Source organism: Ischnura elegans, chromosome 12 (genome assembly GCF_921293095.1).
Source record: "Ischnura elegans chromosome 12, ioIscEleg1.1, whole genome shotgun sequence".
Taxonomy (NCBI): Eukaryota; Metazoa; Arthropoda; class Insecta; order Odonata; family Coenagrionidae; genus Ischnura; species Ischnura elegans.
The window spans coordinates 1,285,331-1,312,785 of record NC_060257.1 but is presented as its reverse complement, the minus strand read 5'-3'; the positions used below and the strand labels follow the sequence as shown (position 1 = coordinate 1,312,785).

The window sequence follows — 27,455 nt, the reverse complement described above, 5'->3', positions numbered from 1 at the left end:
CGAAGTAGAGCTAATAAAATACGACTGCTAGCAGACGACAACATCTCATTTTCAATTTCTTCTAAAGACAATGTTTTTTGTGCATGGACTTTCTAACTGGCTGTCAATGAAATTAAAAGGCTATTAAATTGCTTCTTAGTGTTCAATTCAGTTAAAGGCATTTTAAATTCGTTGTTCCAGCGATCAAGTATTGTATTTGGTTCAATGCAATTTCGTAATGCTGGACGCGCAAACACCCACTAGTACCATCTATCGGCGATTCCCTCGCACGGAAGCTTTTGGGCCACCTAGCGGCCGGGAGTTGGAGGGGGCTGACCACGCCGCTGACTGGGCGCCGCCATTACTTTTTCCGGAGAGTCCGACCGAATCTGGTGATCTGTGCGCACGCTACCGTGACCACGCCAACCGGCGTTATTCTGTATTGATCGATCTAACGAAAATACATTGTTATTGTTTTATTGAGGTGGTTTATTTGACTCTACTGCACCTTCCCCCTCAAATGTATAAACTGTTAATTGAATAATGTGATATGTTTTAATCACGTAAAATTTTTATGCTCTTATTTTCCATGGTCTTTACAATTGTCAGCCACATGATATTGTAATGGATTTTACTTTTAACACTGCATGAATATTAATTTTAATAATTAAATATTTTTAAATTTATTTAACATTTTATACAATTTATACATTTCCAAAGAGAAATAATGTAAATTTTATAATTAAACTTTGGTTCATTTCAATTCAAGTTTGGTTTGTAGTAATAAATATGACTATATAATACTAAAATTTGATCATTGTGTGAATATTTACAATGGAAAAATTATATTCTTGATGAAAGATAATCAGACATTTCTTCATATCCAAATCAATTATCAAATGTCCTCTTTAGATTCATATGGTGAAAAATTGCATACAACATCATTTCCTGTAACATATGATAATTTTTGTCATACTTGAATTTATCATTACCAGACTTTTGGTTCAAAAAGCTCCCGGTTTTATTAATATGTGGTAGTACAACACATGTGAAGTCACCTTTCTTAGGAGAAATGTCACAGAACATAACTTATGATACTGATAAATGAAGATATTGTATTGTCCACAATTTATCATTATATATTTTGTTTATCACTATAATAGTGCAATGCATGATTGTTGCTGAGCACTGGCTTGCAAAAGAAGAGAAAAAGAAATCTGCACGATTGTCAGTGACAACTGAGTGAGTGCCTACATCTCCACCGCTTCCACTTGCACTTGCACTTCCTCCTACAACTCAGTCGTAGCCACTCCCCAGTACGCCTGCATGCGGTTCTCCGCCTCTCCAGCCACACTCTCCCCTCCGTCCTTCTCTGTCCATGAGCCCTCATTGTCCCCTTGCAACTCCGAGCTGCCCGTCTCCCTCACGGCCTCAAAGTCAAATCCCACGTGCCCTGGAAGCAGGCGCTGGAGGCTGCCAAAGTACGCTGCATTGGGGCCTCCTTGAATGGGGGCTATTTCCGGGGGGGCCCGGCCCCTCCCGCTGCCACCCCACTTGGGGGCCCCGACAACCGAGGGCCCCTTGCCACGCACACTCGAGAACCTGCGTGAGAGGAAGGGCGCAGGCGGCGGGGGCCTGTATTGCGGGGGGCCCTCGCTGGCCCACGGCCCTCGTCCACGCACCACACCCCGAGATATGGTGTCGAGCTCCTTGTCGAAGAGCAGCTGCGTGTTCTGCTCCAGCATGTACTCCCAACACTTGAACCGCTCCTCCCCACCCTCATCAGCTGATGATGTCACGAGCGCAGGCATGGCGCTCACCTTGTGCAGACCCTTCTCACGCATCAGCACTGATTCCCCACCCACGCACACATCCCATGCTCCCGGGATCCTGCGCAATTTGGACCTCTCCCCCCACGATTTTTCCTTGGCCATGCCGAAGGCACTGTCCGAATTGTCTTGCGTCACCTCCGCACCACTCTTGTCCTTGACCAGCCCAATCAGCACGTCATCGCTCTGGCCACTTGGTGAGGAGCGCTCGGGTAAGTGCTTACTCGGAGTCTCATCCACAACGCCTTTGTCCTCGCAACACTCTTGAAATTGTGCCTCCCTCCCGCTCGCTGTCTCATTGATGCTATTCTCCACGCTATCCCCTCTGGATCCACAGTGCTCTTTGAGATGGTCGCTGACAGAAGATGACTTGATGCCATTCTCCAGAGCTCTTCCTTCGACGGCACACCATCGACGGTGGCAGAGGTGCGGCAGGCACTTGTCCTTGTCTTGCGCCCACGCACAGTGGCAGCAGCAGTGGCATGAATGGTGTGCGCGCAACTCTTGCTTCAATTCCTTCATGAGGAGGTCTGTCGTGCCATTTCGCTGGATCATTTGGAGCGACTTCCTCAAAGCATCGTGAGGCAACTCTTTGTCACTGCTTCTACTACCCTGTGAAGTCAAGGAAATAATGTGAGAACCCCAATGCTTGGTAGCTGATGGCATCCAGAGACTAATGAAGCCATTCTTAGAAGATGAGCCTCGTGTACATCAGCAGAAGAATCAGAGCAGAATGCACTTAGAAATATGTATATGCTATGGATTTTGCCAAAATTCATGAATATTTCTCAGTAAATAGAATTTAAGCTCAAGTTGCAAGTTAGAAGTTTTGAATAACAGACAAGGTTAAATATTCTTAACACTCGGATTTGTCCACTCATAATGAGAGCTGGGTCTAATTGAGAAAAAATTCATTTTCACACTAAGCCATGGAAAAGTGATTCAAATCTTCAGCTTCAATGCTTGAAATATGTAATATAAAAATGAAACTGGTCTCTAATAATGGTCTAAAAATATAATAATCAGAAGGCATGGGAGGAAGTAGACAAATATTAATACTTAACTTTAAAAAATTTCGATCACTGCTATTTGCTCCTTACGTACTCACAGAGACAATAACAAGCAGCCATGAGATATTGAAATAAGTAGAGATTTGAAAAGATTAGCATTATAAATTTTTATGTTTTCAATTCTGAGAATAGTGTCAGCCTCCTTGCAACAGAGAACTCTGTTGGGACAGCAGTTATAACTCGCTTCTCCTTCTGGATCCTTAAAGATCTCATTTTGCCCATTTAAATATGTGTGTATCACTAAAAATGATGTATGAGAGATGTAGAAGATGTGTACTGATGTAGGAGCTTAAAATGAGTACAATGGTAAAGGATACTGTACAATTCCAATTCTAGCATTTACAAATTTGTTCATCAAGTTTGAATTTGGCAAATATAAACAATGCATCATCCGACTATGTGGCTTTGATATCAATAATTTGGTGAGCTAAAAGTGTTTGCTTAGTTGGTTAAACTTTGCCAATAATAAACTCTAATACAAGATACAAAGAGGACCAATTATGTACAGTTGGAATCAGGAATGTACCGTATGAAAGCGAGTAAGAGACGCACCTTTTTTCCCTGAAATGGCAACTGAAATGGGGTGTGTCTCTTACACAAATTTCTTATCTTCCCCCATCCCCTTCACTGGTCACAAGTCCAAGGGGAACTGAGTGGCCTTGGTTTTCAACGTGAGTCAGTCATCTGAAACCGTAGGACAAAACAAGCGGCAGGCAGGGGAGCTTCTGCCTTAGTGACACATTTTTTTTCATGTTCCTGTTTGCGTTTCTTACCCGTGAGCAACTTGCCATCGTGTCGGTACCTCAGAGGCAAACATGAAGATGATCGCGCGGTGTTTTTTGCTCGTGAATGCATGCTAAAGTTACTTCTACGAGTGAGCATGCCACAGGATTTATGCTGCAAACAGTAATCGTATATCAAACACGTAGTTTTGAAAGACAATACCGGGTTAATAGTCAACATCTGTCTGGCCGAGTAATTTCCACTATTCTGAGGGCTTGGTTTTTCAAAAATCATCTACAGACGCTGTTATTAGGATTATTGCAACTGAAAATTATAATGCTACTAAAACCTGCGGTTTAAAAAAAATCAAACGAGTGTGTACATTGTTGGGCTAAATGGCAGATAGAAGAAATCGAAAATGCTTACAAGTGAAGAGCGCGAGCCCTCTGTCTTTCAAACAACGAGGCTACATGCGAAGGAGCAAGAGACAAACTCATATGATCTAGCATGTGACGTAATTGCCTTTAAAGTGAAGGGGCAAAGACGAAGCAAGGTGATATATGCAGGTTGCGTTGCCTGAAGTTTCCAGTCCATTTCATCTTGTTTGAATGTGCTTAAGCTGCACTTGTTTCTTCCAAAATTGTGCTGTTTGCACTGTGTTGAATATAAGTAGCCTTTTTGCAACTATAAAGCTTTGTGTCAATCATTTAGAGTTTTTAAAAGTTAAATGCTGTCTGATATGCGTCGCGTTAGGTCTCATTCTTTTTTGAACCTTGTGCGCGTCATACTGAAAGCTACCGAGATATCTTTGGTCTCAGCAGGTGACTCACCTATCATTTGGTCTCCAGAAACTGGGAGAATTGAAGCTGTTGGACCAGAAAAGGTCAGTCAGTGAGATAGGATAAAGTTGAAACTCGTTTCCATTAATCCCATGTAATGTAAGCTTTCAATTAAGTCAATTAATTCACGTAATCAATTGATATTTTCCTTATATGACAATCAGTTATGGTCTCCGAAAGGAAAATAACATTACCTTGTTAGAGGCATGGGCTATTGGGGGGTGAAGTTTGGTTCTGTGAAATCTACGACGTCGTTGTTATCCTACGCCACCGAGATTACCCCGATTGCAGTTCAATCTCTAGGGAAGATTCTCGCTATGTGCCTGTCATGTTTTGCCTAAAAATTTTCCACGGCTGAAATTCTATTGCATTACTCTTATGGGAGCTTGTAAACAAAATTTTTCATGATCAGGACAAGCAGGGGTGGATCCAGGATTTTGTTCTGGGGGGCACAAGGATACCTCGTAATAAAAAACGAATGCTATGATAATTGGACCTTATTAAAAAAACTTGCATATTTTTTAAGGGTCTGGGATGGGGCACATCCCAGACCCATCCCTGCCCCAAAGATCCACCTATGAGGACAAGCATCTCAGTGCAACAGCATATGTAAAGAGAGGATCAAAATTCTTTCTTGGACATAAAGGAATAAACTACTTACTCCCTCTTCTGGGACCTGGCATTCACGAAAGCAGTGATATAAAATTTCAGTTTCAGATCCCATTTCTTCAACAAATTTGGATCCTAAGTACAGTGGAACCTCGTTAAAGCGAGTACGGGCTATTGCGACACCCCCGCTATTACGAGAGATAGCCGATGTACCGTCAAATGACCCTATAATAAGCGTGTTAAAAAATTCGTTTTTACGAGACCCTTTCGGCCTAGAAAAATTACAAATAAATTAAGAAGTGTTTCTATCAATTTTATTTTTTCTTTCAGGGTAAACTGTGGGACTGCGCGTATAGCATTTAAACATTTTCGTTTGTTTACAACAAAATATGCCTTTTTTTAAATTTGAAAAAGCTATTTTATTAATCTACAATAATTTTTGCAACTTAATGTGGAAGATGAACGTAGACGTAGTAGTTTTCCCTAGGTTGAGTTACAAAGTTGATGAAGTTGACAAAACAGCTAATACATATTATGTTGGGCGGAGTCATTTATTGCTCTCGCGTGTCTACATTTTTGAATTTTTCATTAAAAAATAAATCAGAATTGAGAGTAAAATTTCCTTGAAAATGACGTGTTATTCATTATGTATTATTATATGCATGCACTGCAGTCCAGATATAAATTTGCAAAGTATAGCGGCACATCATTCTCACAGCGGCAGTAATCCAAAGAAAGGCTTTTCCAACTAACTTCATGAACCATAAATATGTGCATATGTTAAGGGCACAGTCATCACAGTGATCATTGCAAATTTGAGTACTGTACTAGACATAATATACCCCTGGTGACCTTACAAGCTCATGTCAGACAAGAGTGTCACCTCTCAGTGTCTTTTATAACTAACCAGTGGCGGCGCATGCGTACAGGCATGTTAGCAAGTGCACACCCAAAGATGAATAAATTATAAAAGAAAACTATTCCTTTGCAACGCGAAGGATAAAAGTACTGTTTGCATATGCAAGAAACATGAAGCTCCGAATGCTACAGCTATCTCCTTTTCGATTTCTCTGCTCTACAAGTGTGCAATCCCGTGGCATCATCATGCCGGGCGCATTTTCTGGCTGTGCGATCGCTTGAGGGTGCTCTGGCGGGCCGAGGTAAGCGGGGGGGGGGGGCTGTTCAAAGGGGCGATGGGAGCAGACTCAAAACCATGCGAGTGCGAACGCGCATAATTTTGGTGAGTGATTCGCAGGTAGTGTAGTGGTGTAGCCGCCACCTACACTACCTGCGCCCAGGATCCTAGTCCGTCTACAGAGCCATCTGTATAGCCGTTTTCTACACTACTTCCTCATAGGGTGTAAGGAAAAGAGAATGAATTTCAACTACCGTCACTTGTAAAGGTGTGTTGAGAAAAATTATTTTCATACATGCTATTATTATTTCTGTTCATGCAATTTTAAGGGTAGAGTGTACCAGTGATATTTTTTGCTTGCTATGTATTCTATTACGACGAAATATGACGCTCATGGATTAGGATTAACATAATATAATTAAATCATCCTATATCTGCTCTAATGCACACCCTAGATAAATTACCACCAGCCGCCACTGTAACTAACCACTTTGAATGAAATAATAGTAGTCTATCACCTAAAAATTAGCCCCTCTAAGTTACTGACTATGTACTTACCTGGGGAGCAAAGAGGTGCACTACAGCTATGCTGAGATTCCCAGCATTGCCATAGCTTTGTGCCAAATCCTGAAGCCTTTTGGCTGCAATCATTTCGTCGATTCCATGCTCTCCATCCAAACTTGGCTTCAGCATCCTTAAGATTTCACAAGCTGCTTCTGTTTGCTGAACAGATGACCAAAAACTATAAAACAGATCGCATACTGGATTTTAGGAAGAATTCCATTGCCAGTAAATCATTAAATTTCTGTTGATAAAAATAATTAACAGTTATAGCAAGGGATTAAATCAGCAAGGCTTGTAGATGATTAGGCATTCATCAACCAGTAGGCAAAAGGCTTGTATGCACAGGTAGATCTGCTAAGTAATCAGTGAGAGGAATACTGTTGCAAGAAGGATCACAAGAGACCCAGGTTGCATGGTTTAGTATAGGAATATGAGCGGAAGCAGATGATTGAAAACATATTTCAGTGGTGGAACAGTTTAACTGATTGAGGAGCACATTATAGGACATTATAAGACAGCAGGATGGATATCAGGAAGAGAACAGATTTAGTAAAGTAGGCATCAATGAATAAGAAAGTATGGGCTTGAGGAAGGATCACTGTAAAAGTGTACCATAGAAAAGACAGTGAAGAGCTTGAAATGGAGTGTAGCACTTCACAGAGTAGAAATGCCGGAACATCTCTAATGATTCAGTACCAAGTTCAATGTATCTCTGCGGCTGAATGGATGTGGCTTAACACTAAGAGGACGGGAGTTTCGTGCTACCTAGAAGGACGGCTAGGGGTCATTTGACCCCTAAAATGTATTTTGGAATAAAACGCCTAATTTTCAACCAATATTCAGTTTAATCGTATTAATTGTTGAATCAGTTCATTAAAAACACTATTTCATATTATTAAATATTATTTCCATCGTCAAAAGTTAATAATAATTATTTTAAAGAATCATGAATTAAACCGTATGTAGTAGTCGATTGCAAATCAAATAATGAAAATACATACACTCAATACAAAAGTTGTGTTACATGTTTAAACAATAGGGGTACTGGGTTTACAAAATTTGCATTAAAATTTTCAAAACTTATTACTTTGTTGTAAATCTCACACAGACAGTATTTTTTCAGTGCTGTTTCCGCAAAATATTTTTTTGCGCTGAATGCGTTCATTGGACGATTTATTCATCTACATCTAAATCTACACACTAATCCGCAAGCCGCTTGAAAGCGAGTGGCAGGGGGTGTTAGGACACCAGCCATTTGCACATGAAAAGGAATTTGGAAAATGGAAAAGAAATTGGTGCAATGATTCAATTTGATGGTATTTGGCACCTTTTTCTTTTTTGTGCCCGTGGAGATATGGCTGTTGGATTTGGAGATGTGTAAATAAATTGATACATGCTATCCATCATACCTACTCCCGCTTTGTTTTTATTATGAAATAGGATGGTATCTGGTATTCTTTTATTCGTTTCGGATAGTGTCGTCTGAGATCATGCTGCTGAGTGAAAGTACATTGTTGTTCTAGTTTGCCTGATTCTACGCAAGAGTATGGCCTAAGGTATTTTTGAACACTCGCGTTGAATGGATTACATGGCTATTTTAGGGGTCATGGATATTTGTGCGTCACGCCTGTTTTTTCAGATCGTCCATGCAATAGAAGTTTTCCATTTTTTTATGACTTCCTACCAGCAGGATGGATGGAAAGTAATTGTTACAAGTTGCACTTATTCCTGAAGTCTTGTATGCTACGGTCACTTTAGTAACTACCTATTTATTTCCCCAACGCTTGATTTGATGGCCAATCATCATCTTAACCACTATATGGAAATTCATTTAGGCTGTATTTTCATTTCACATCTGTATTCACATTACACAAAACCCAGTACTTGATTCCAAATTTGTCTGGTTTATTTGGAATTTACCTCATAAAAGGACAGCTGCATTTTGTTGGATAGAGCTGTGCATTTGCTATCACGCCAAAGTCGCCATCGGATTCACTATCTTGGACTTCGTCGCTTGCATCACACGCAGATGTTGATGGATTGGTCAGAATGTCCTTGAACTAATGTTTACGATTCACTTCCAGACTGATCTTCAATATTCCCTACAGCTATTTGATTCGCGACGATCGTCTTCTCTTGATATATTTCTCGACTTCTTACTTTCTTCCTCAACTCGCTACTGATATGCATGCGAAAAAATCTTCAAACGAAAGCGCATTATGGTAGAATCTTCTCTAGTTGCATTGGAGGTATAGAGAGCTGGAGAGCATTAGAAATTCATACAAAAGGACAAAATTTTCAGAAGTAACGCTAATTGCCGTTCGAAAGGCAGGGACTCAACCGCCAACCGTATCCTGATTTGTATCTTCCAAGAACTTGCAGTAATGCTTCTTCTTCGACCTACGTGCGGATTCCAAGGGTAGGATTTAAAGTAGAATTTTACAGTCCACCCAATTCCTCCGCTCTCTGAAAAGAGACAGGATTTTTCCCCAGGACGCAGCGCGCAGTCAACCCGCCCCAAACCCGGACGGGGTCAAGCGGCACTAATGCTGGACACACGGCAAAGGGGCTAGGTCAAGTGACAGTGCCGTCAGGCCAGAAAAATTAAAGTTTTTCGTAAACCTGATGAGTCGATATTGAAAATAATGTCTCTAAGAGCTCTGAATCTTGGACGACGGAAAACAATTCTTGGGATACGTGACGATTTTCCGGTGTGGGTAATACAATAATCATTGAACAATAAATAAAAGAAAATTAAAATATCATAGTTACATGAATTTACGCAAATCAAGGATTGAAACGGTTTTATTTCCCTTTGCTGCCAAAAAAATAACTAAAGATTGTGCACAACAAGTAGCTAGGTTTTCGAATACAGATAGGAGCCTTTGGAGGAGATAGGAGCCACTCCCCCAACCTCCGGCTCCCCTCCCTCCACCTCCTGACACAGATACCTATATAAAAGATGTTAAATTCCCATCTCTCCATAATCCCTTGAAAAAGCAACCAGCATCGGTCGGGAAACGCTGGGGCCACCCAAAGCATTGACATGGCAACATAGCCCAAAAGTTTTTAATCATGAATTCTGCTGATTTTTCCGGGTATTCTTCCGCGTTTATCCATTTTGTAGGACGATATTTTGCCAACGTTCCAGTTGGCTTCCTCAGGTCCACTGAAGTGTTGATGCAGAAATTTGTTCATCTTAAATACACCTCGTTTGGTGCCTTTTTTGTGGATGTGTGCCCTGATTGGTCAGGATCTTTGGAGACTCTTTTCCACGCGCTGGCGAGATTGTAGCCGTCTTCATGGTTGAAGTTCTTTGTCGTTTTGGCGATTTCAATTGCCTCCCTGATTATTCTCGGGTAGTAGCGGCCTCCTTTGTTCAGAAGAGAGGCGTTGTCAAAATCAATATTGTGTGTCGATCCACTCCATTGGTGTTCCGCCACCGCTGACTGGGTGAAATGTCTATTTTTTACTGCCCTTCTGTGCTCTTGGACTCGGCATTTCAGTGCTCGTGATGTTTGGCCGATGTAGGACTCACCGCAGCAGCATTTAATTTGATATACTCCTCCACAGATGTCTTTAGGGTGGTGGTCTTTCGTGTTGACGAGGATATTCGACATCTTGGTGACGCATTTGAATCTGGTCATGATGTTGCGTTTCCGGAGGGCTCTCGCGATCTTTTCTGTGGTACCGGCGACGTAAGGTAGGATAGCGTGTGCCCTCGCCTTTTCTGTAGTAGGGCTCTCTTCATTGGTCCTTTTCGGGGCCATCCGTGACTGCTTACGTTCCATTTTGTGGAAAATCTTCAAGATGTTTTCTCGCCGGAAGCCGCTCATCTGGAAAGTTTCCATTAACCCTTTCGAGACCGCGGAGTTTTCGTCTTAGCTTGACTGCTGTACCGAGCCCCAAGAGACTCTTCTTTCTCGTGGTACGGAGCATTTTTGGAGGGCATTCGTTAAGAAGGGTCTCGCTGAACCTTTTTCGACCCCTCCACGGTGGGACTCCGTATTATCTCGGACTCCGAGAGTAGTTGTGCTCCCTCCTTTCCGGGTTTACGACCATACCTGCGGCATTGGTTCGCGGTCAACTTATGTATTGCTTATATGTATTCAGCAAATGGATAATTGTTGCTTGCACGTAAATTACAGACATTGAATATAATTCCTCATTTTTATCTGAGCATTGTCAAATTTTAAACGAAGTTCTAAGGCCATTATCAAAGCATTTAACGCAGCAACAATTTCCACGTTGATGTTTATACATAACTCGAGATATAAGTTAATATTTGTCGTAGAATTTCGTTTAAAAATTGTAAACGCTGCTCAAAAGACAAACAATTCAATTCTTAGTTTATATTTCTTGATAAATGAACAAATATTTATTTCTAAAATTGACTCTATAAACAATTGTATGACCGCTGTCCCTTACCGCTGAGAGGGGTTATAAAAGACGAAGGGTCCGGGTACCTGCTCCCGGATTCGGAGGGTTAATCCTAAACCCCGAAGCGTTGGGTCCCGAGACAAAGGCGACCTAAACCCACGACCGTCCTGAAAGGGGGAGAGCTAGAAAACGTATATATACGGGTTTCGTTTTCTTGACCGGGAAAATCTCACACGTATATATACGCCCGTGGTCTCCCGGGTCAGGAAACGTCCACACGTATATATACGTGTACGGTAGGGAAAAGGTTAAATGCCGTTTTTCTTTTCCGATGGAGGCAGCATCTGAGAGGGAGCATGCTCGGTGGAATAATGTTTTAATTACTCCGAATTTCTGTGGTGGGTGGTGATGGGAGTCTGCATGGAGATATCGGTCCGTGTGGGTATTTTTACGAAAAACGGAGTGTCCCATCTCCTTTCTTCTCGACCAGTACGTCTAGAAAAGGTGGGCGGTTGTCCGTTTCCATCTCCATGGTAAATGTTATGGCAGCATTTTGTACGTTCAGGTGGTGCAAGAACTTCTGGAGTTCATCTTTTCCGTGGGGCCATATCACAAATGTGTCATCCACATACCTCACAAAGAGTTGTGGCTTTTTGTTGAAGGACTGCAGGGCTTTCCATTCAAAATCTTCAATGAAAAGATTGGCGATTACCGGGGAGAGTGGGGACCCCATTGCAGCACCGTTTGTTTGCCTGTAGAATTTTCCGTTCCAAGTGAAGTAGGAGTTTCTCAGGAAAAATTCCACCATCTTTGGGATGTTTTCTGGGAGGCCGTCACTGGTGAATGTCTTGATAACCTGTACGGCTTCACCAATTGGGATGTTTGTGAAGAGAGATACTACATCAAAACTCACTAAAATATCATCCTTGCTTATTTTGGCCTTTTTTATAATCTCAATGAAGTGAGCGGAGTTCTTTTCATGCGTAGACGTCTGACCGGAGAACGGTAAGAGTTGCTGGGCCAAGTATTTTGCAAGTTTATGAGAAGGAGAGTCTATTGCACTCACTATTGGTCGTAGAGGGACACCTTGCTTATGGATCTTGGGTAGACCATATAATCTAGGTGGTTTGGGCGCCGACTCGATGATCCACTTTCTTTCTTCTGGAGGGATCGAAGACTGGTTGATAATGTGTTTGATTCCTTTTTGAATCCTGGAGGTGGGATCCAGTTTTTCTTCGGAGTAAGTATCATCGTTCAGGAGACCGTTGATTTTACTAAAAGTTTTTAATCATAATGACGAGCACCCGCGAAAGTTTTAACAAAGAGTTTACAGTGGTTCTCAAGAAGATTATATGCTGTATAATAGTTGTGGCCATGCTTGCCTGTGGGTAATATGTTTAAAATTTGGGGTGACCACAATGGGCCAGAGAAAATGAGAGATCCCAGCTGGTAACATATTGGGTATGTTGTCCTTCATCAGTAGAAACTGTCGGTTCCTTTGTCTCATCGCCTCCACTCAATTCTCAGACAATGCATGCATTGAACCATGCTCTAATTCGACCCCCTGCCAATCTGTTCTCAAAGCCAACTGAGAATGAAGCCTCCCTCAGACTGAACGTGCTCCTTGCCAGCTCCAAACGGTGGATTTACAGACGTGCATACTTACTTTCTGAGGCACATAAAGGCATAAAATTAACACTATAAAATCTCATTGCAATAATACATCATGGAATGATAACATTTCTAGTTTTGTTTGGAGCCCCAATATGGACTGCTATCAAAAGCCCCAAACTCACGTTTTGTTGGCGATGATGATGCACGCATCTTTCTCGGCACTCAAGTCGATCTCCACGATATGTGGATCAGGCACCACTTGTGGGAACGATGAACTCAATCCAATTGCATTGCACTCCTCCTCCATCGTCTCTCTGCTACTCTCCTCCTGCGTGAAGAACACCCGTCACAATTAATGAACGCTCTACGGCCACATAACATTGGAGTGAAACAATTCCCCAAGGCCGAACTCTGGATGTACAAAGGAATGGAAATGGTAATAGAGTAGAGCTTCACCTCTATCTGTTTGGTAGGGAGTTTGATCTAACAACGGATCATCAACCTTTGGAAGTTGTCAATAAACCTAAGTCAAAACCTGGTGCCAGGATATAAAGGTGGGTTTTGCGGTTACACGATCACAGGCTTATAATTACAAAGTGAAATATAGGCTGGGAAAAAGTGATATCGTAGACTGCTTGTCAAGGTTATTACACATATGGGATGAGCCAAAGTCTAGAGGGGATAGTGACAAAAAGGTAGTGATGTGCTTGGTTAAGGCATCAATTCCAAATGTCATCAATATGACTGCACAACAAATTCAAGAGACAAGAAAGTGAATTGAAACTGATAAAAAAATGTCTTCAAAGCGACTATTGGCCTAAAAAGTTGAGATTTTATGAGCTCATCAAACATGAATTGTGTGAAAATAATCAATTGTTAATTAAAGGGTCAATAATATTATTACCAAAAGCTCTCCAGGAGCATGCAATGGTATTAGCTCACGAAGGACAAATAATAATAACAAATGGGAGCTGTTAGCATGAAGCAAATTTTAAGAACCAAGGTTTGGTGGAAAAATATGCTATGTTGAAAAGTGGTTTGGATCCAGCAATAAATGCAAGTTGGTGACCCGCTAGAACCAATCATACGATCTGAATTGCCATGTCGACCATGGGAAGATATTCGTTTGGATTTTCTTGGACCCTTACCATCAGGTGACCATTTGTTGGTAGTGATACATTTGTGCAGTCGTTATTTAGAGGGGGAAATAATGAAGTCCACCACTGCTGAAAAACTAGTGTCTAAATTAAAAGTTTTGTTTGCAAGGTATGGTTTGCCAAAATCTGTGTTATCAGAGAGTGGACCATCATTAAAAGAGGCAGCATTTCAAAAGTTTCTGAAAGATTTAAATTAGGGGTGAGCCGATAATCTTTTTTTTTCGATAACCGATACCCGATATTTAGTACCGATAACACTGTTCTGCAAAAAAATAGTTCAAAAAATGCCCGGCTACAATTTAGGGTGTTTCTGGCTAATTTTGGGTTGCTGAATCCGAAAATGACCTCCGTTTTTTTCAGGGTCAATAGAGAGACAAACTTAACTGGGGTTGAAGAGACTTAGGGGGTGAAAATAAAAATCTTTGAAAAACATTAAAATAGCCATTTTTCTTCATTTTTTATGACATATGATATGGTAGCTAATGGCTAAGTTTTTAACCCCTCAAGCGCGGCAGGCATTTAATTAAATCCCATCTCAGCGGCCGGATGAGATTTAAAAATCTTCGCCGTTTTGGTATACTATCATTCAATAATTTATATCTATCATAAGTAATATACGATCAGTATCGTTGAAAATTTTTGTAAACTTGCGTATTATAATGTGCTACTATATAATAATTTTTCGAGCGATTGAAAAAAATATTTGTTGTTTTATGTATCTCTTTTTATGAACTAATGAATAAATTTTCAATTTTGAAGGATTTTTATTTGGTTTCGAATAAGCTACGAGATCTCTAACATTCCATGCATTTAAAAAATACAATTACATGATGTAATTTAGTTATTTGGGGTTGAAAATTTCATAACAGATTGGATACTTTCGATAGGATTACCCGTTTCGCCTACTTGAAAATTTACCACTCCGCCCACTTCTCTGACTTGGTTCCATTATTACCGTATCATTTCATATAGGTGATCACATGCTAATGTTTCAAACGTCAATATCCAAATATTCAAATGATTTACCTTAGAAAATCTGCTCTGACATGATTTGAAGCAATCCAAACATAATCCCACTGCACATTTTTCACAACAATACACGCAAACTCTTCATTTCCCATGTTACGCACAAACTGCACACCTCCTTTGAGACTTTGATTTCTTCCCAGCTGCAGGAATTGTCTATAGGAAATCAATTTTTGTGAGTCTTGGTACTAAATTGTGTAATGAGTGACGGCCAAGTCCAAACAGTTCGTATGACGTTGGATATTTCAAAAATATTATCTCGCCCAATGGCACGCGAAATGATAAGTCAAATTTTTATACGTGTTTTTCCTGTGAACAACATATGAATTTAGGACTGCCTCATTCAATAGTCTCCTAAATAACTTCATACATCACTTGTAATGGCGTTTTCTTTCCATTACGTACGAATTCAATAATAGGTCCTTGAAATTCACCCCACCAATGATTTTACTATAGCCTAACACACAAACAGACTTCCGAGTCTCTTTCTTGCCTTTCAATACTATTCCCATTTCGTAGGATCCCCAATTATAAAAAAATACCACACAGGAAGTACACCCGATGAGAATTTCAGCACACTGCCTGAACGAACACCACACAGCATGAATGACTCTGGTGGACTGGGTGGACTGAAGCTCGTGGTTTAGAAGCTCCCTCAAGAGACGAGAAAATATCTCGAAGGGGCCCTGGTACACGCTGACTGTTTAGATGGAATCTTATCTTCGTTGATTACTGTCCAGAAAAAAAATAAAAAATAAATGCATAGCAAAGCACATGGCCCCTTCGCTTAGGACGCTTAGGACTAACGAGGCGGACCAAACACACTTGGGGCTCGAGGTGACGACAAACAAGGGGAAGACAGAGAGATGGCATTGAGCTTAGATGATACCGTATCACCGTATCTCAAGCTAAAGTATCTGACCCTTCTAGACGTCTCTCAAGCAGAATAGGCGGAAGTTTTCATGATAGAACAGCTGAAAGAAGGCGATGAGTTTTTGGACCGAAGCCGTCAAGGCGCTAGTTTAAAACGGAATTTTATCAAAGCATTTTTTTAAAATCTTGAAGGCATAAAACCGCTATGAATATTTTATTGGAAAGGCAAAAAATTTCTTCAAAAGATAGAGCAATTAGTTTTAATTTAACATGCAATATCTGGCGGAGAAAAAATATTATAAACAGTAGGTCAGGAAGCGTACTGGGTACGCATGACGGCGGCATACGAAATTTAAAGGGTGCGTACTGGGTACGCATGACGGCGTTGAGGGGTTAAGGGATGAATACACTGTTCACCCCCCTATTTTGTAAGGGATTTATATAACATAAAATATAAGAGGGGAAGGGGTACAAAGAGCTGCCCTAAGAAGTGGTACAAAGAGCTGCCAAAAAAATCTGAACACAAATCAAATTTGTCAAAATAGTATTGTAACAGCGTTCGGGGGCTCATGATTTGACTTCGTTGTCCTCCTTACTTATGAAGTAAGAGCTGAGACCTTTCCGTTAAATACATTGGAAAACGTTGGGAAATACATTGGGAAAAAATTTGGAAATACACTGTTAAAGTTACTCACCACGTGTTTTGACATTCTTGGACACATTTTAATGTGTCTTGTCAGTCGCACTGGCTGGCGTTCATCTATGAAATAAACCATTGGTCTATTCAGTATGTCACACTCTTTCCTGCATGTCGGGTTATAATCTTCTAAAATCTTTCTTTATATTTCTAGCGTGTGTTCAATTTAGTGTGTTATTTTGTGAGCGATAAGGTGTTTTCTCACGATCATTCAACGATCCTACAAAAATCATCCCAATCAATTTTGTAATACCTGTGGAGATCTAGTGTTTGAAGACCAAAGGAAAGTGATGACTGCAATTGTGCGGAAATCTTATGAACTTTATTTCGGGTGTAAAATTAGTGACCAAGACAAATCGTGGGCCCCTAAATTCTGTAGCGGTGGTTGTCATAGAAGTCTTTGTGAATGGCTAAACTGGGGAAATCATTCCCTTAATTTCGGAGTGCTAATGGTTTGAGTTGAACCCACTTGCCATTTAACGAATTGCTATTTTTGCGAAACTGACACTATGGGTTTAAAAAAAAACAATTCTGAAATGATTTACACTGTTTCAGATTTTGGAAGATTATAACCAGACACGCAGGAAAGTGTGTGACGTACTGAATAGACCAATGGTTTATTTCATAGATGAACGCCAGCCAGTGCAACTGACAAGACACATTAAAATGTGTCCAAGAATGTCAAAACATGTGATGAGTAACTTTTACAGTGTATTTCCAAATTTTTTCCCAATGTATTTCCCAGCATTTTCCAATGTATTTAACGGAAAGGTCTCAGCTCTTACTTTATAAGTAAGGAGGACAACGAAGTCAAATCATGAGCCCCCAAACACTGTTACAATAATATTTTGACAAATTTGATTTGTGTTCAGATTTTTTTGGCAGCTCTTTGTACCACTTCTTAGGGCAGCTCTTTGTACCACTTCTTAGGGCAGCTCTTTGTACCCCTTCCCCTCTTATATTTTATGTTATATAAATCCCTTACAAAATAGGGGGGTGAACAGTGTATTCATCCCTTAAAAACTTATCCATTAGCTACCATATCATATGTCATTAAATATTAAGAAAAATGGTTATTTTAATGTTTTTTGAAGTTTTTTTTTTTTTTTTTCAATTTTCACAACCTAAATCTTTTCAACCCCAGTTAAGTTTGTCTCTCTCTTGACCCTGATAGCTTTAAAATGTCAGTTTTTTAATCAGATTCAATCAGAAGCAGATAACGTTAGTAAAAGTCCCTTGAGAAGCAATAAGTTTAGATGAGGGGTTGTTTTCCCCAATTTAGGGGTTGCGTAAAAATTGAGGGTGATAGAAAAAAACGGAGGTCATTTTCAGATTCAGCGACCCAAAATTAGCCAGAAACACCCTAAATTGTAGCCAGGCATTTTTTGAACTATTTTTTTGCAGAACAGTGTAACTGCAGATATTTAGAACCGATAACTTGATCTGGTCCAATATTTTAATCCCAGATACCAGAGTATGAATGAATGCTTCCTGATTTTCCTTGATGAGGTAAATACATAAATAACGTTATGGTAAAGGAAAAATTATCGAATATCGGTGCTCCGATACCGATATGCCAATAGTCACAATATCGGCCAGTATTTATATTGGAATTAATTATCGGCTCACTCCTAATTTAAATATTATCCATCGTTTTTCTATGCCATATTGGCCTCAGTAAAATGGACGGGTAGAACACCAAAACAGTAACATTATGAAAAGGTTAAGGATTGCTGGTGCATCAAAGAAAAGTTGGATAGAGGAACTTCTGATATACCTTTCCTCATATTGAGCCACTTCCCACTTGGTAACAGGTTGCCCACCGCAGAGTTGATTTTAGGACGTGAGATTTGGTCAAAAATTCCAGATTTACAGTTATTTACACAGGAGAACCTGATATTAGATGAGGAAATTAGGGACAGGGAGATGATGCTGAAGGATAAAGGGAAGGATTGCATGCTGATTTAAATCGTCATGCAAAGCCTAGTCTTGTGGAACCAGGTGATAAGATGTTAACGAAACAAGCTAGAGAAAACAAACTATCCACTCCTGTTAAACAAGATCCTCTGACCGTTATAGAACGTCAGGGAAATTCGGTGTTGATTTTGGATAATCAAGGGAAAACTTAGAGAAGGAACACTTCTCGTGTTAAACCAAATGTTCAGAGGGAACAAGAGAATGGGAACAAAGAAGAGAACTCCAAAGACCTGACACCAAGGGAGGATATAGTACATGGAAGAAAGAGTTTACAACCTAGTCCTGTGAAGGCTGGAAACAATTATGAAGGGAAAACAGGAGAGTTGAGAAGGTCAATGAGAGAACATATAATGAACCCAGTTATTTACAGGATTTATATCACTGATAGATGGACATAGAGCACTGAATATGTATTCAATATTTAACATTTAATCACTATTTAACATGTTCATTATTAATTCATTATTCAACATATTCATAGTTTGTTAAAGACTTTTAATTTACCTTGACTAAATAATTTTATTTTAGTTTCTAAGTGCATTGGTGCAACATGTATAAGGATTTATATTGTTTTTGTTCAAGACATTATGTTTACGTAAGGGTAAAAATGTCTCTGAAAGGAGAAAAGGGATGTAGTGTCCTAAGGTTGGCAGCCATTGTGGATTGTCGGTTGTTGGCGTTGTTGCGAACGGGAGTGCCGTTGTACCTGAGTGAGACAATAAAGATAGCGAGTAGTAAGGAGTGCTTGTTTTAATGATTCATTATCCAAGTTAGAAAGTACACTTAGTGAAAATTAAGATTTCCATCAATTAAAACTTTCCCAAGATTCACAATTTTTCCAACATCCCTGTCAAAAGTGTAAAAGAAAGGTTTCACTGTACAGTGGTACCAGTAGTAGTAGAGTAAGGGTACACCTAAGTACAAGTATGGCCTATTGTGAGACCCTTATAAAAACGAGAGATGACAGGAGCACTGTCAATTGACCTAGGATTAGCATGTAAAAAAAATATGGTTAAGATATGGCCCTTTCAGGGTAAGGCACCCACAAATTTTCAATCATAGGAGAATATCCACCACTGGTGCTCAGTTGCTGTGATTCCAAGTGATTACAGTTGATTTTAGGGAAAATATTCCCGCATTAAAATTTGCAAATATTTGTTCTCCTTTTGTTGTCTGGGAGGTTGAAAGTGTACTACTGTGCACAATGTTGTGTTTCACCGTTTGTTATGATTTGATTTGGATTATTAAATCAAAACAGCCTAATTATGTCTGTGATATTATTCCGTAAATGATGCCTTAATTATATGTTTACTTTATAAGATACTTAATTTTTATTAAAATCATTTCAGGGGTATGCATACCCATACTATAGTACTATAACGACTCCAAATGTCGAACATTATGTCAAAAAGAACATTTTGAAACAACAGCTATTTCAGCATTATTCTTTACTTGCTCACCGCACTATATTTCAATGTGGATAACACATTGAATCACATCAGTTGCAATCATCATCCCAGCAGGATCTTATTCCTCCATTTTTTTTAATCTGCCAAAGGTAATGTCACACCTTATTGCAAATGGCCTCCATGAAACATGATTGTGTCAATCAAAAAGATCAACAACTGAAGGAAATGGTAAATTTGAGGATTAACCATGATACGGCATTCATTCCTCAATCATGGTAGAATTTCATGGGATAGGAACTGATAAAATAATGGAATGGTCAAGTAAACGCACTTATAACACTGTATTGGTTGTGTATTAATACTGCAATAACTTTTGTGTGTTTTTGAGTCAGTATACAGTTAAAACATTGAAAGTAAGGATGTGAATTGCCATAAAAATGTTCCTCTTTTTTCAGCATTTATTCATAATTTCCCTAGATACAAGTACATAGTTCCACCAACAAACCGATCCAGCTCTTGCATAGGTGTTGACAATAGGTTTCATGGACATAAATTGCTTCATCCCCAGGAAGACGATAATTTGCCACGGCCGGGGTTTGGCACCATGGGGTATCTATTTGGGTACCATGGGGTGTTTGTCGTTTTATCGATTTTCCAATGTGTGTCAAAACATTGAAATTCAAAGGATTCCCCTGTGCCCACACTGGCCCAAGCATTGGACCCTTCCTATACCCATGCACCACTCAGCCAGATACATATTAAAGGGAAAGAGATACTGAGCAGGGTAATGAACTCATTGGCAGTAGCATTTTCAAGTGATATACATATTTCTGTGAATGAGCAGACCTGCAGGTCATAATCGGCATCCAAGTTGCAGTTGGGCGTGGTGAGGGGAAACAAGGTGCCATCCTTGTGGCAGAGAATGGCTCCGACCTGGCCCACACTCGCCACTCTCAGTATGTATTCGGCTTGGTGTTGAGCGTCGCCATTATTGTTGCCTCCTGCTTTGGAAGTGCATGGCGTCTGTGATTTGGCAGTGATGTGACACAGAATGGCACAAGCCCCAAATTTCTGCCCCTTATCCTTCAACTCTCTGTGAGAAATGAAAAGATAAAGAAATGTCCTCAATAAGTGATGCACTTTAAAAGCCCTAACAGCATTGATCCACTGTGGATCATTTGCATAGTGTGCACTTGTGCATATGCAGCCATTCCATTGAAATCAATAGGTATTTCAACTTTCCAAATTAGGTAGCACTATAGTGACATTATTTCACACATCATTTTTGCTTCGGTGGCTCAAAAGATTCTTTCCCTAAGCAAAGCATGAAATGGCACTCGTCTCCTTTCATTTGATGTTCTCCTTCCAGAAAACTCAATATTTATATTAGTTTTCAAAATTCATAAGATAAGTGCATACTAGATAATTAACATTTTTAAGGAATCCCTCATCAATGCCAGCATTTCCAAAAATCATGAAAAAACCCCCACCATAGGAATAGTGAAGCCACTGGTCAAATACAATTTACTGTTTTGAATGGCTTGCCTGTGGGCTGAGAGGATGGTGTACTTCATGTAGTCATTGGCAGTTTCCTTGACCGTTCGCTCCTCCAGCAGGATGGTGGGCGTGAGGGTGGCGAGAAGTGCAGCAGCCTCTGCTCCGCCTCCCACACTCCCACCATCAAACAAGCCGAACAACCCCTCTGTGTTGCAGAATGCTGGCAGCCTGATCTGAGTGGTGTGGAGCCTGCAATGAAATCAGTGCACTCATCCAAATTGAAAGAACACTTAGGTGAACACTTCTCTTAGCAGAGAAAATTGTCCTTGTATTTTATTCAAATTTACTACACAGGAAGCTCGTTTCAGTGAGTATGATATATGGCAAGAATCAATCAAGTTATCCTTAGTGATTGGCAGGGCACAGTCAAGAGGCCTATGTGTAATTCACATGTAAAAAATAATGATATGGAGAGGCTGAGAAGTCCCTGCCATGCTATGCACTCGATCTGTCCACGGGAGCTGTCTATGAATCATCCCCCATATGGGGTTATATAATCAATTTAGTTTGAACAAAAAATTCAGTTAAACATTTAAAGGTCTAATATGTATACTCCCTTAGAAATAGGTATGTACATTAGAAGTAGGAGCGGTAGCCGCTTGTTACGGTGTTCAACTCCTTTCCAGAGATCCCAGGTTTGATTCTCGCATGCGGCACTTTGTTTTCACCATGTTTTTCTACTTTTCATCTTACAAAAACCTGATGCTCATTATTATTTCCTTATTATCATTATCAGACTGAAAATTTTATTTTTCTGCATCGAAATCTTTTTCTGCAATGCAGCAGCATTAGATATTTTCCAATTTTTTTCATAAACACAAGCCAAGTTTCAATTATGTAGGTACATTATTTCCGTGTTGCAAAACAAAGCATTTTTACATTGGGCATGTACTTGGTTTCCTTCTATGTTGCAATATGGACTCATATTATTACAATTCAAGCCTAATTTTTGGATTAGGATTGCTTTGGATTTGCTATACGCCACTGTAAAAGCCCCTTTACAGAAAAAATTAACTACATAAATATAAATTATCCGTACATATGGAGCATTTAGTTTGAGATTCCTGTATCTATACATTAAGGAAATACAAATGGATGTTCACAAAAACATTAGTGCAGAATGTGGTGAAATTAGCATGTAAGTATTAGTGTGAAAGGATCTGGTCAATTTTGAAGCAATGGAAAAATTAGTGTGAAACTTTGTAATGGACAGTGTTGTCATCATTTCATTTAATGTGCACTTTGCATCCATTATTTCTTAGTTTTAACTATGAATCGTGGAAGGAGACACCTCAGAATGGAAAACAACATGGATATATGTGTAATATGGAATTGAGAATTTAACTCCAGAAAAGAAATCAATGGAGCTAAAAAAACAGCCCAATTCAGTTTGATACCTTAGGTGCAGCAGTTTGTTGTTATGGTTCTGCAGATGAATCATAGATGGCTTCTAGTCGGCACTAATTTTTTCTAATAATGCCCTGTTTTTTTCTACAAAGCTAATTTTTTTCTTCAATCATTATTTATTTATTTATTGTTCCGTTGGTCAAGGAAATCTGACATAGAACATGGTCATGAAAACATAAAAATATACACTTTACACAATATAGACACATTATATTACAAGATACTCTAATCATAGCATTAGAGTTGGTCACAAAAGTATTCATTAACACAGTAGTAAACTTTATTGAGCAACATTTTCTTTAATTGACATTTGAATGTGTGGGGAGATATAATTAACTTAATTGATTGGGGCAATTTATTGTATATAAGGGAAGCAGAGTGAAGCGGTCCATGTTGAGCAGCAGTCAGGTTATAACTGTGCAGATGAATGTGGTTCTTGGAGCGAGTGGAGTGCTGATGAATGGTGGAACTTAGTGGAAACAGAGACGGCGCCGGATTGTTTTTTGCAAAGGTGCAACATTGCAAAATATACAAACAGGGTAGAGTAAGTATTATATTTAGTGCTTTGAAGAGAGGTCTTCCAGGTGCTCTGATAGATACCCTAGCAATGGCTTTAATTGATCTTTTTTGGAATGAGAAGGCTTTAGTTGCAGCACTACTGTTACCCCAGAAGATAATTCCATAAGACAGGTGGGAATTGCAGCATAATAGACTAATTTCAAAGTGTCAGTGGAGGTGATCGAGGCTAGTTTCCTTAACATGAAGATACCGGTTGAGATTTTCTGTATAACTTTATTAATATGGAAAGACCAGTCAAGATCTTCTCTAAGGTGGAAGCCAAGAGAATCAGTGGAAGTAGAGCGGTGAATACTCTTATTATTGATTCTTAATAATAAGGTAGATGTTGGTGGAGATATTTTACAGTGAAAATGCATGAAGCATGATTTATTGTTGTTAAGTGTCAGGTTGTTTTCAAGACACCAATTCACCATACTGATTAGGGTGTGATTTGTGCTGCTAGACAAGTCATCCAGAGTCAACCCAGTGTTTATGGAAGAAGTATCATCAGCATATAAAATTGTGCTGCAATTAGGCAATGAAAGAGGAAGGTCATTTATGTAAATTGTGAACAACAGGGGTCCCAAAATAGAACCTTGAGGAACGCCACAACTTGCTTCAAGAGTTCCGGATTTAAAGGTGTTTATTCCCAACTCAGACTTACTTCTGTATTGCACAATTTGTTTGCGATTAGAAAGGTATGACATAATCCATGCATGAGCATTACCATTAATACTGATATTTAATAATTTACTGGATAATATACTGTGATCAATTGTGTCAAAAGCCTTACTCAGGTCAAAGAAGATGCCTGTAACCCTTTCATGTTTGTTTAAGGACTGGCATATGGTATGGTATGGTATTATGGTATTCATAATGATATAGGTAATTTCTTGTATAAACTGGCCTTAAGGCACCAGCCATAATTTAACTCTAAGTCACCAGGTACAAATATGAGATTTCCACCAATCCTATTTCATTGAAGCCCCCCTCGCTGAGACCACCATGAGTGTGTCACATGCACTATGCCTACCACCCAGCCTGAGATGGGTTCTGGCTGACTTGGTCCCGGAAAGCAGTCTGATTAGACAGGTTTGAGAGTGGGCCGAGTGAGCTCACTACCAAGACTGAAATCTTGGCTCAGCGGCTGACCAGGGCGCATCTGAGTGGTAAACAAATTGAGCTGATCTGGCTCAGTTGCATGAACAAAATGATGTGGAGACAAACATTTTTTAAATCAGCAAGCTGACGATGCAGCCCCCATCCTAGCACTATAAACAATGGCAAGTGTGCTGCCTAACTAAGGCCCTGTGCAAGGAGGGGTGTCAAGGTTATTGCTGCTAAGGAATATTTTTAATTGAGGGAGACAGCATTTTTCAAGTAAAACTAGAATCACAAATGTTGTCTGGTCAAGAATGATATGAAGATATCACACTCATGAGTCAGGGGATATCTATTTGAATGTTAGTTTTTATTCTTCATTTTATGTTCCTCCCTATCCCTTGTTGACCCTCATAGACCATAAGCAACATTTTCACCAGTAGGGCAATCACAGATCCTCGAATGCCCAAAAATTACAACCTAAGTGACTATGTACAAAACAAAAGGCATACAAAGTAGAGGGGGTGGTACTAAAGGTATTGTGGTATCCCTAAGCCATTATGTGTTGGTGGCACAGGTTGCTGTTTTGTTTTACGGAGCGTGTTTGTCTATTGTTTCGTATGAGAAGCCGGTCATAATTAAAGTGCTGTAACAGAACCACGTCGTCCCTGGAGTTCGTAATTCCCCTCAAAGCTGTGAATCCTCGAAGACACGACATTGGCGACGAGATCAATCGAACATGAGTGTATTGTTAGATTTGGGACATTGTTAGTTACTTAATTGTTTGATATTTTATGCGTCAACTGTGAAAAAACACGTGTGTGACAATGGCGGTCAATTTCAAGACGGACGATCTTGAGAAATTTAATCCCCATGAGCAGACTGTCGACGAGTGGTTGGAACGATTGGATGTTTATTTGAGCTTAATGAATGTGACTGAACAATGGGACAAAATTAGTGCGCTGCTTCACTTCAGAGGCCCCAAAGTATATACCGTACTGCACCAAGCCTGTTTGCCCATTAAGCCTGCGGAGAAGACTTTTGATGTACTGTACAACATTTTCCGGGCAAATTATGAGTCCCAGCCCCTTTCCAGGTCCTATTGGCGCAAACTGGCTATTCGTGTTCAGCAACCGAGTGAATCAGTGACTCAATTTGCAAATGCACTGCGTGTTCTCGTCAGCAAATGTGATTACCCTAATGCTTATTTGGAAACTGTGTTGGTGGACACGTTTACGCGTAATGTTAGAAGTGCCGAGTTAAAGGCAACATTAGATAAGGCTGATAACATCACTACGCTTTCCAAGTGTTTGGAGCTAGCGAGATTGTTCGAGAGCTTCGAGGAAGCCAAGCAGAGCTGGGCTACGGACGTAGTGTGTAAGATGTCCAGCAGGGCGCATGTTCCCTTTGTGAGGGGGCGTGGAGCTTCCCAGCTCTACAGCTGAGGAGGCGCGCAGAATTGTGGCAGCTTTAGTCAGCGCGGGGGTCATGGTGGATATGAACCGTAACTACCTAGGGATCCAGGAGGGAAGAGATCTCAACCATCGCAGCAATCTAGAGGAAGGGCCTATGGAGGGTCCGTGCAGTGCTATGCCTGTGGCGATGAGGGCCACAAATCGTTCAACTGCCGGTTCAAGAGTTATACTTGTAATATGTGTCACCGCCAGGGGCACATTAAGAAGGCGTGTCCCGTGTACAGGACCAAAGCTGTGGTGGATGATGAGCTGCAGCAAAGTGATGAAGTCGCGGATTTGAGCCACTTACAAGATGAAGTTTACATCTCGAAGAAGGTGTTGTCCCACTATGTAGAGTGTAAGAGGATTCGTGAAGTCAGTGTTGGTAACAGTGATAGGTGTTGGGAAAATGTGTGTGCTGACGAGCTTGATGTTGAGTTTGAGGCTACAAAATTGTCTATGGGTATTCAAAGTGAAATGCAAATATGTGAAGGCCATGAGGGAAATATTACTGATGTTACAGACCTTGATTGTACAAATTTCAGAGGGGAAAGTGATTCTGGTATGCATTACGGCTTAGTGAAGTTAGTTGAAGGTATGCGTGAAGGCAAGAGTAGTCAGAGCTTGATGGTGAAAATTAATATAAATGGAAAGGATATGGCCATGTAGGTAGATATTGGTTCGAGAAATACATAGTTTAATTACACGTACTAGATTTTCTACTATGTTTCCAGGTATTGCTGTGCGAGGCACTAATGTGAAAATTGCATCATTGAGTGGGCACTCGTTGTGTGCGGCAGGTGAAGTGCCAGTGGTTGTTCATGAGCAAGGGCAGAAACATAGGTTGAGGTTAATCATTTGTGATAATTCAGATGATTTTTTCCCTTTGCTAGGCAGGGAATGGTTGGATGCCATTGTGCCCGAATGGCGTTCATTGCAAGGTTTCAAACAAATTTCTGAGGAGTCTCAAGTGAAGGCAGTGTTCAACGCTGTGAATGATAACGTGAGTGCTGAGTTGGGACAGTTGAAAGCAAAGTACCCGTCTGTGTTTAATGATGATGGCAGTTCATGTATTGAGGGGTTCACGGCCTCAGTAGTGTTAAAGCCAAATTCTCGTCCAGTGTTTCATAAAGGGTATTCTGTTCCCTACAGTGAGAGAGAGATAGTAACTACTGTGCTAAGGCAGAAAGTGCAGGAAGGGAGGTATATCAGGGTGGAAAGGTCAGAGTGGGCATCGCCTGTGTGGCCAGTGCCTAAACCCAACAGTAGTGACATACGGGTAGTTCATGATTACAAGCGAACTGTTAATCCTTGCATTGTTGTTGACCATTATCCTTTACCTGTACCTGTTGATATTTTTAATGCCATGAAAGGATGTTCATGTTATTGTGTGTTGGATTGTGCCAATGCGTTTATGCAGCTGAGATTGGATGAGGAGTCCCAGGGTATATTGGTTCTCAATACTTGCATTGGTTTGCTCAAGCCCACTAGATTGCC

At 40.2% G+C, this 27,455-nt stretch overlaps 1 protein-coding gene across 1 annotated transcript in view; it reads right to left on the bottom strand.

Moving 5' to 3' along the window:
* Positions 1-515: 515 nt before the first annotated feature.
* LOC124169085 (protein phosphatase PHLPP-like protein) overlaps positions 516-27,455 on the bottom strand; it is a 204,865-nt gene continuing 177,925 nt past the window's right edge. Inside the window, exons 17-21 of the mRNA XM_046547559.1 lie at positions 21,427-21,627; positions 20,728-20,974; positions 12,925-13,070; positions 6,743-6,926; positions 516-2,420 (exon numbers count right to left, since the gene is read on the bottom strand). Coding sequence (XP_046403515.1) covers positions 1,269-2,420; positions 6,743-6,926; positions 12,925-13,070; positions 20,728-20,974; positions 21,427-21,627 — 1,930 coding nt within the window. The 3' untranslated portion in view covers positions 516-1,268. The remainder of the gene's footprint in view (positions 2,421-6,742; positions 6,927-12,924; positions 13,071-20,727; positions 20,975-21,426; positions 21,628-27,455) is intronic.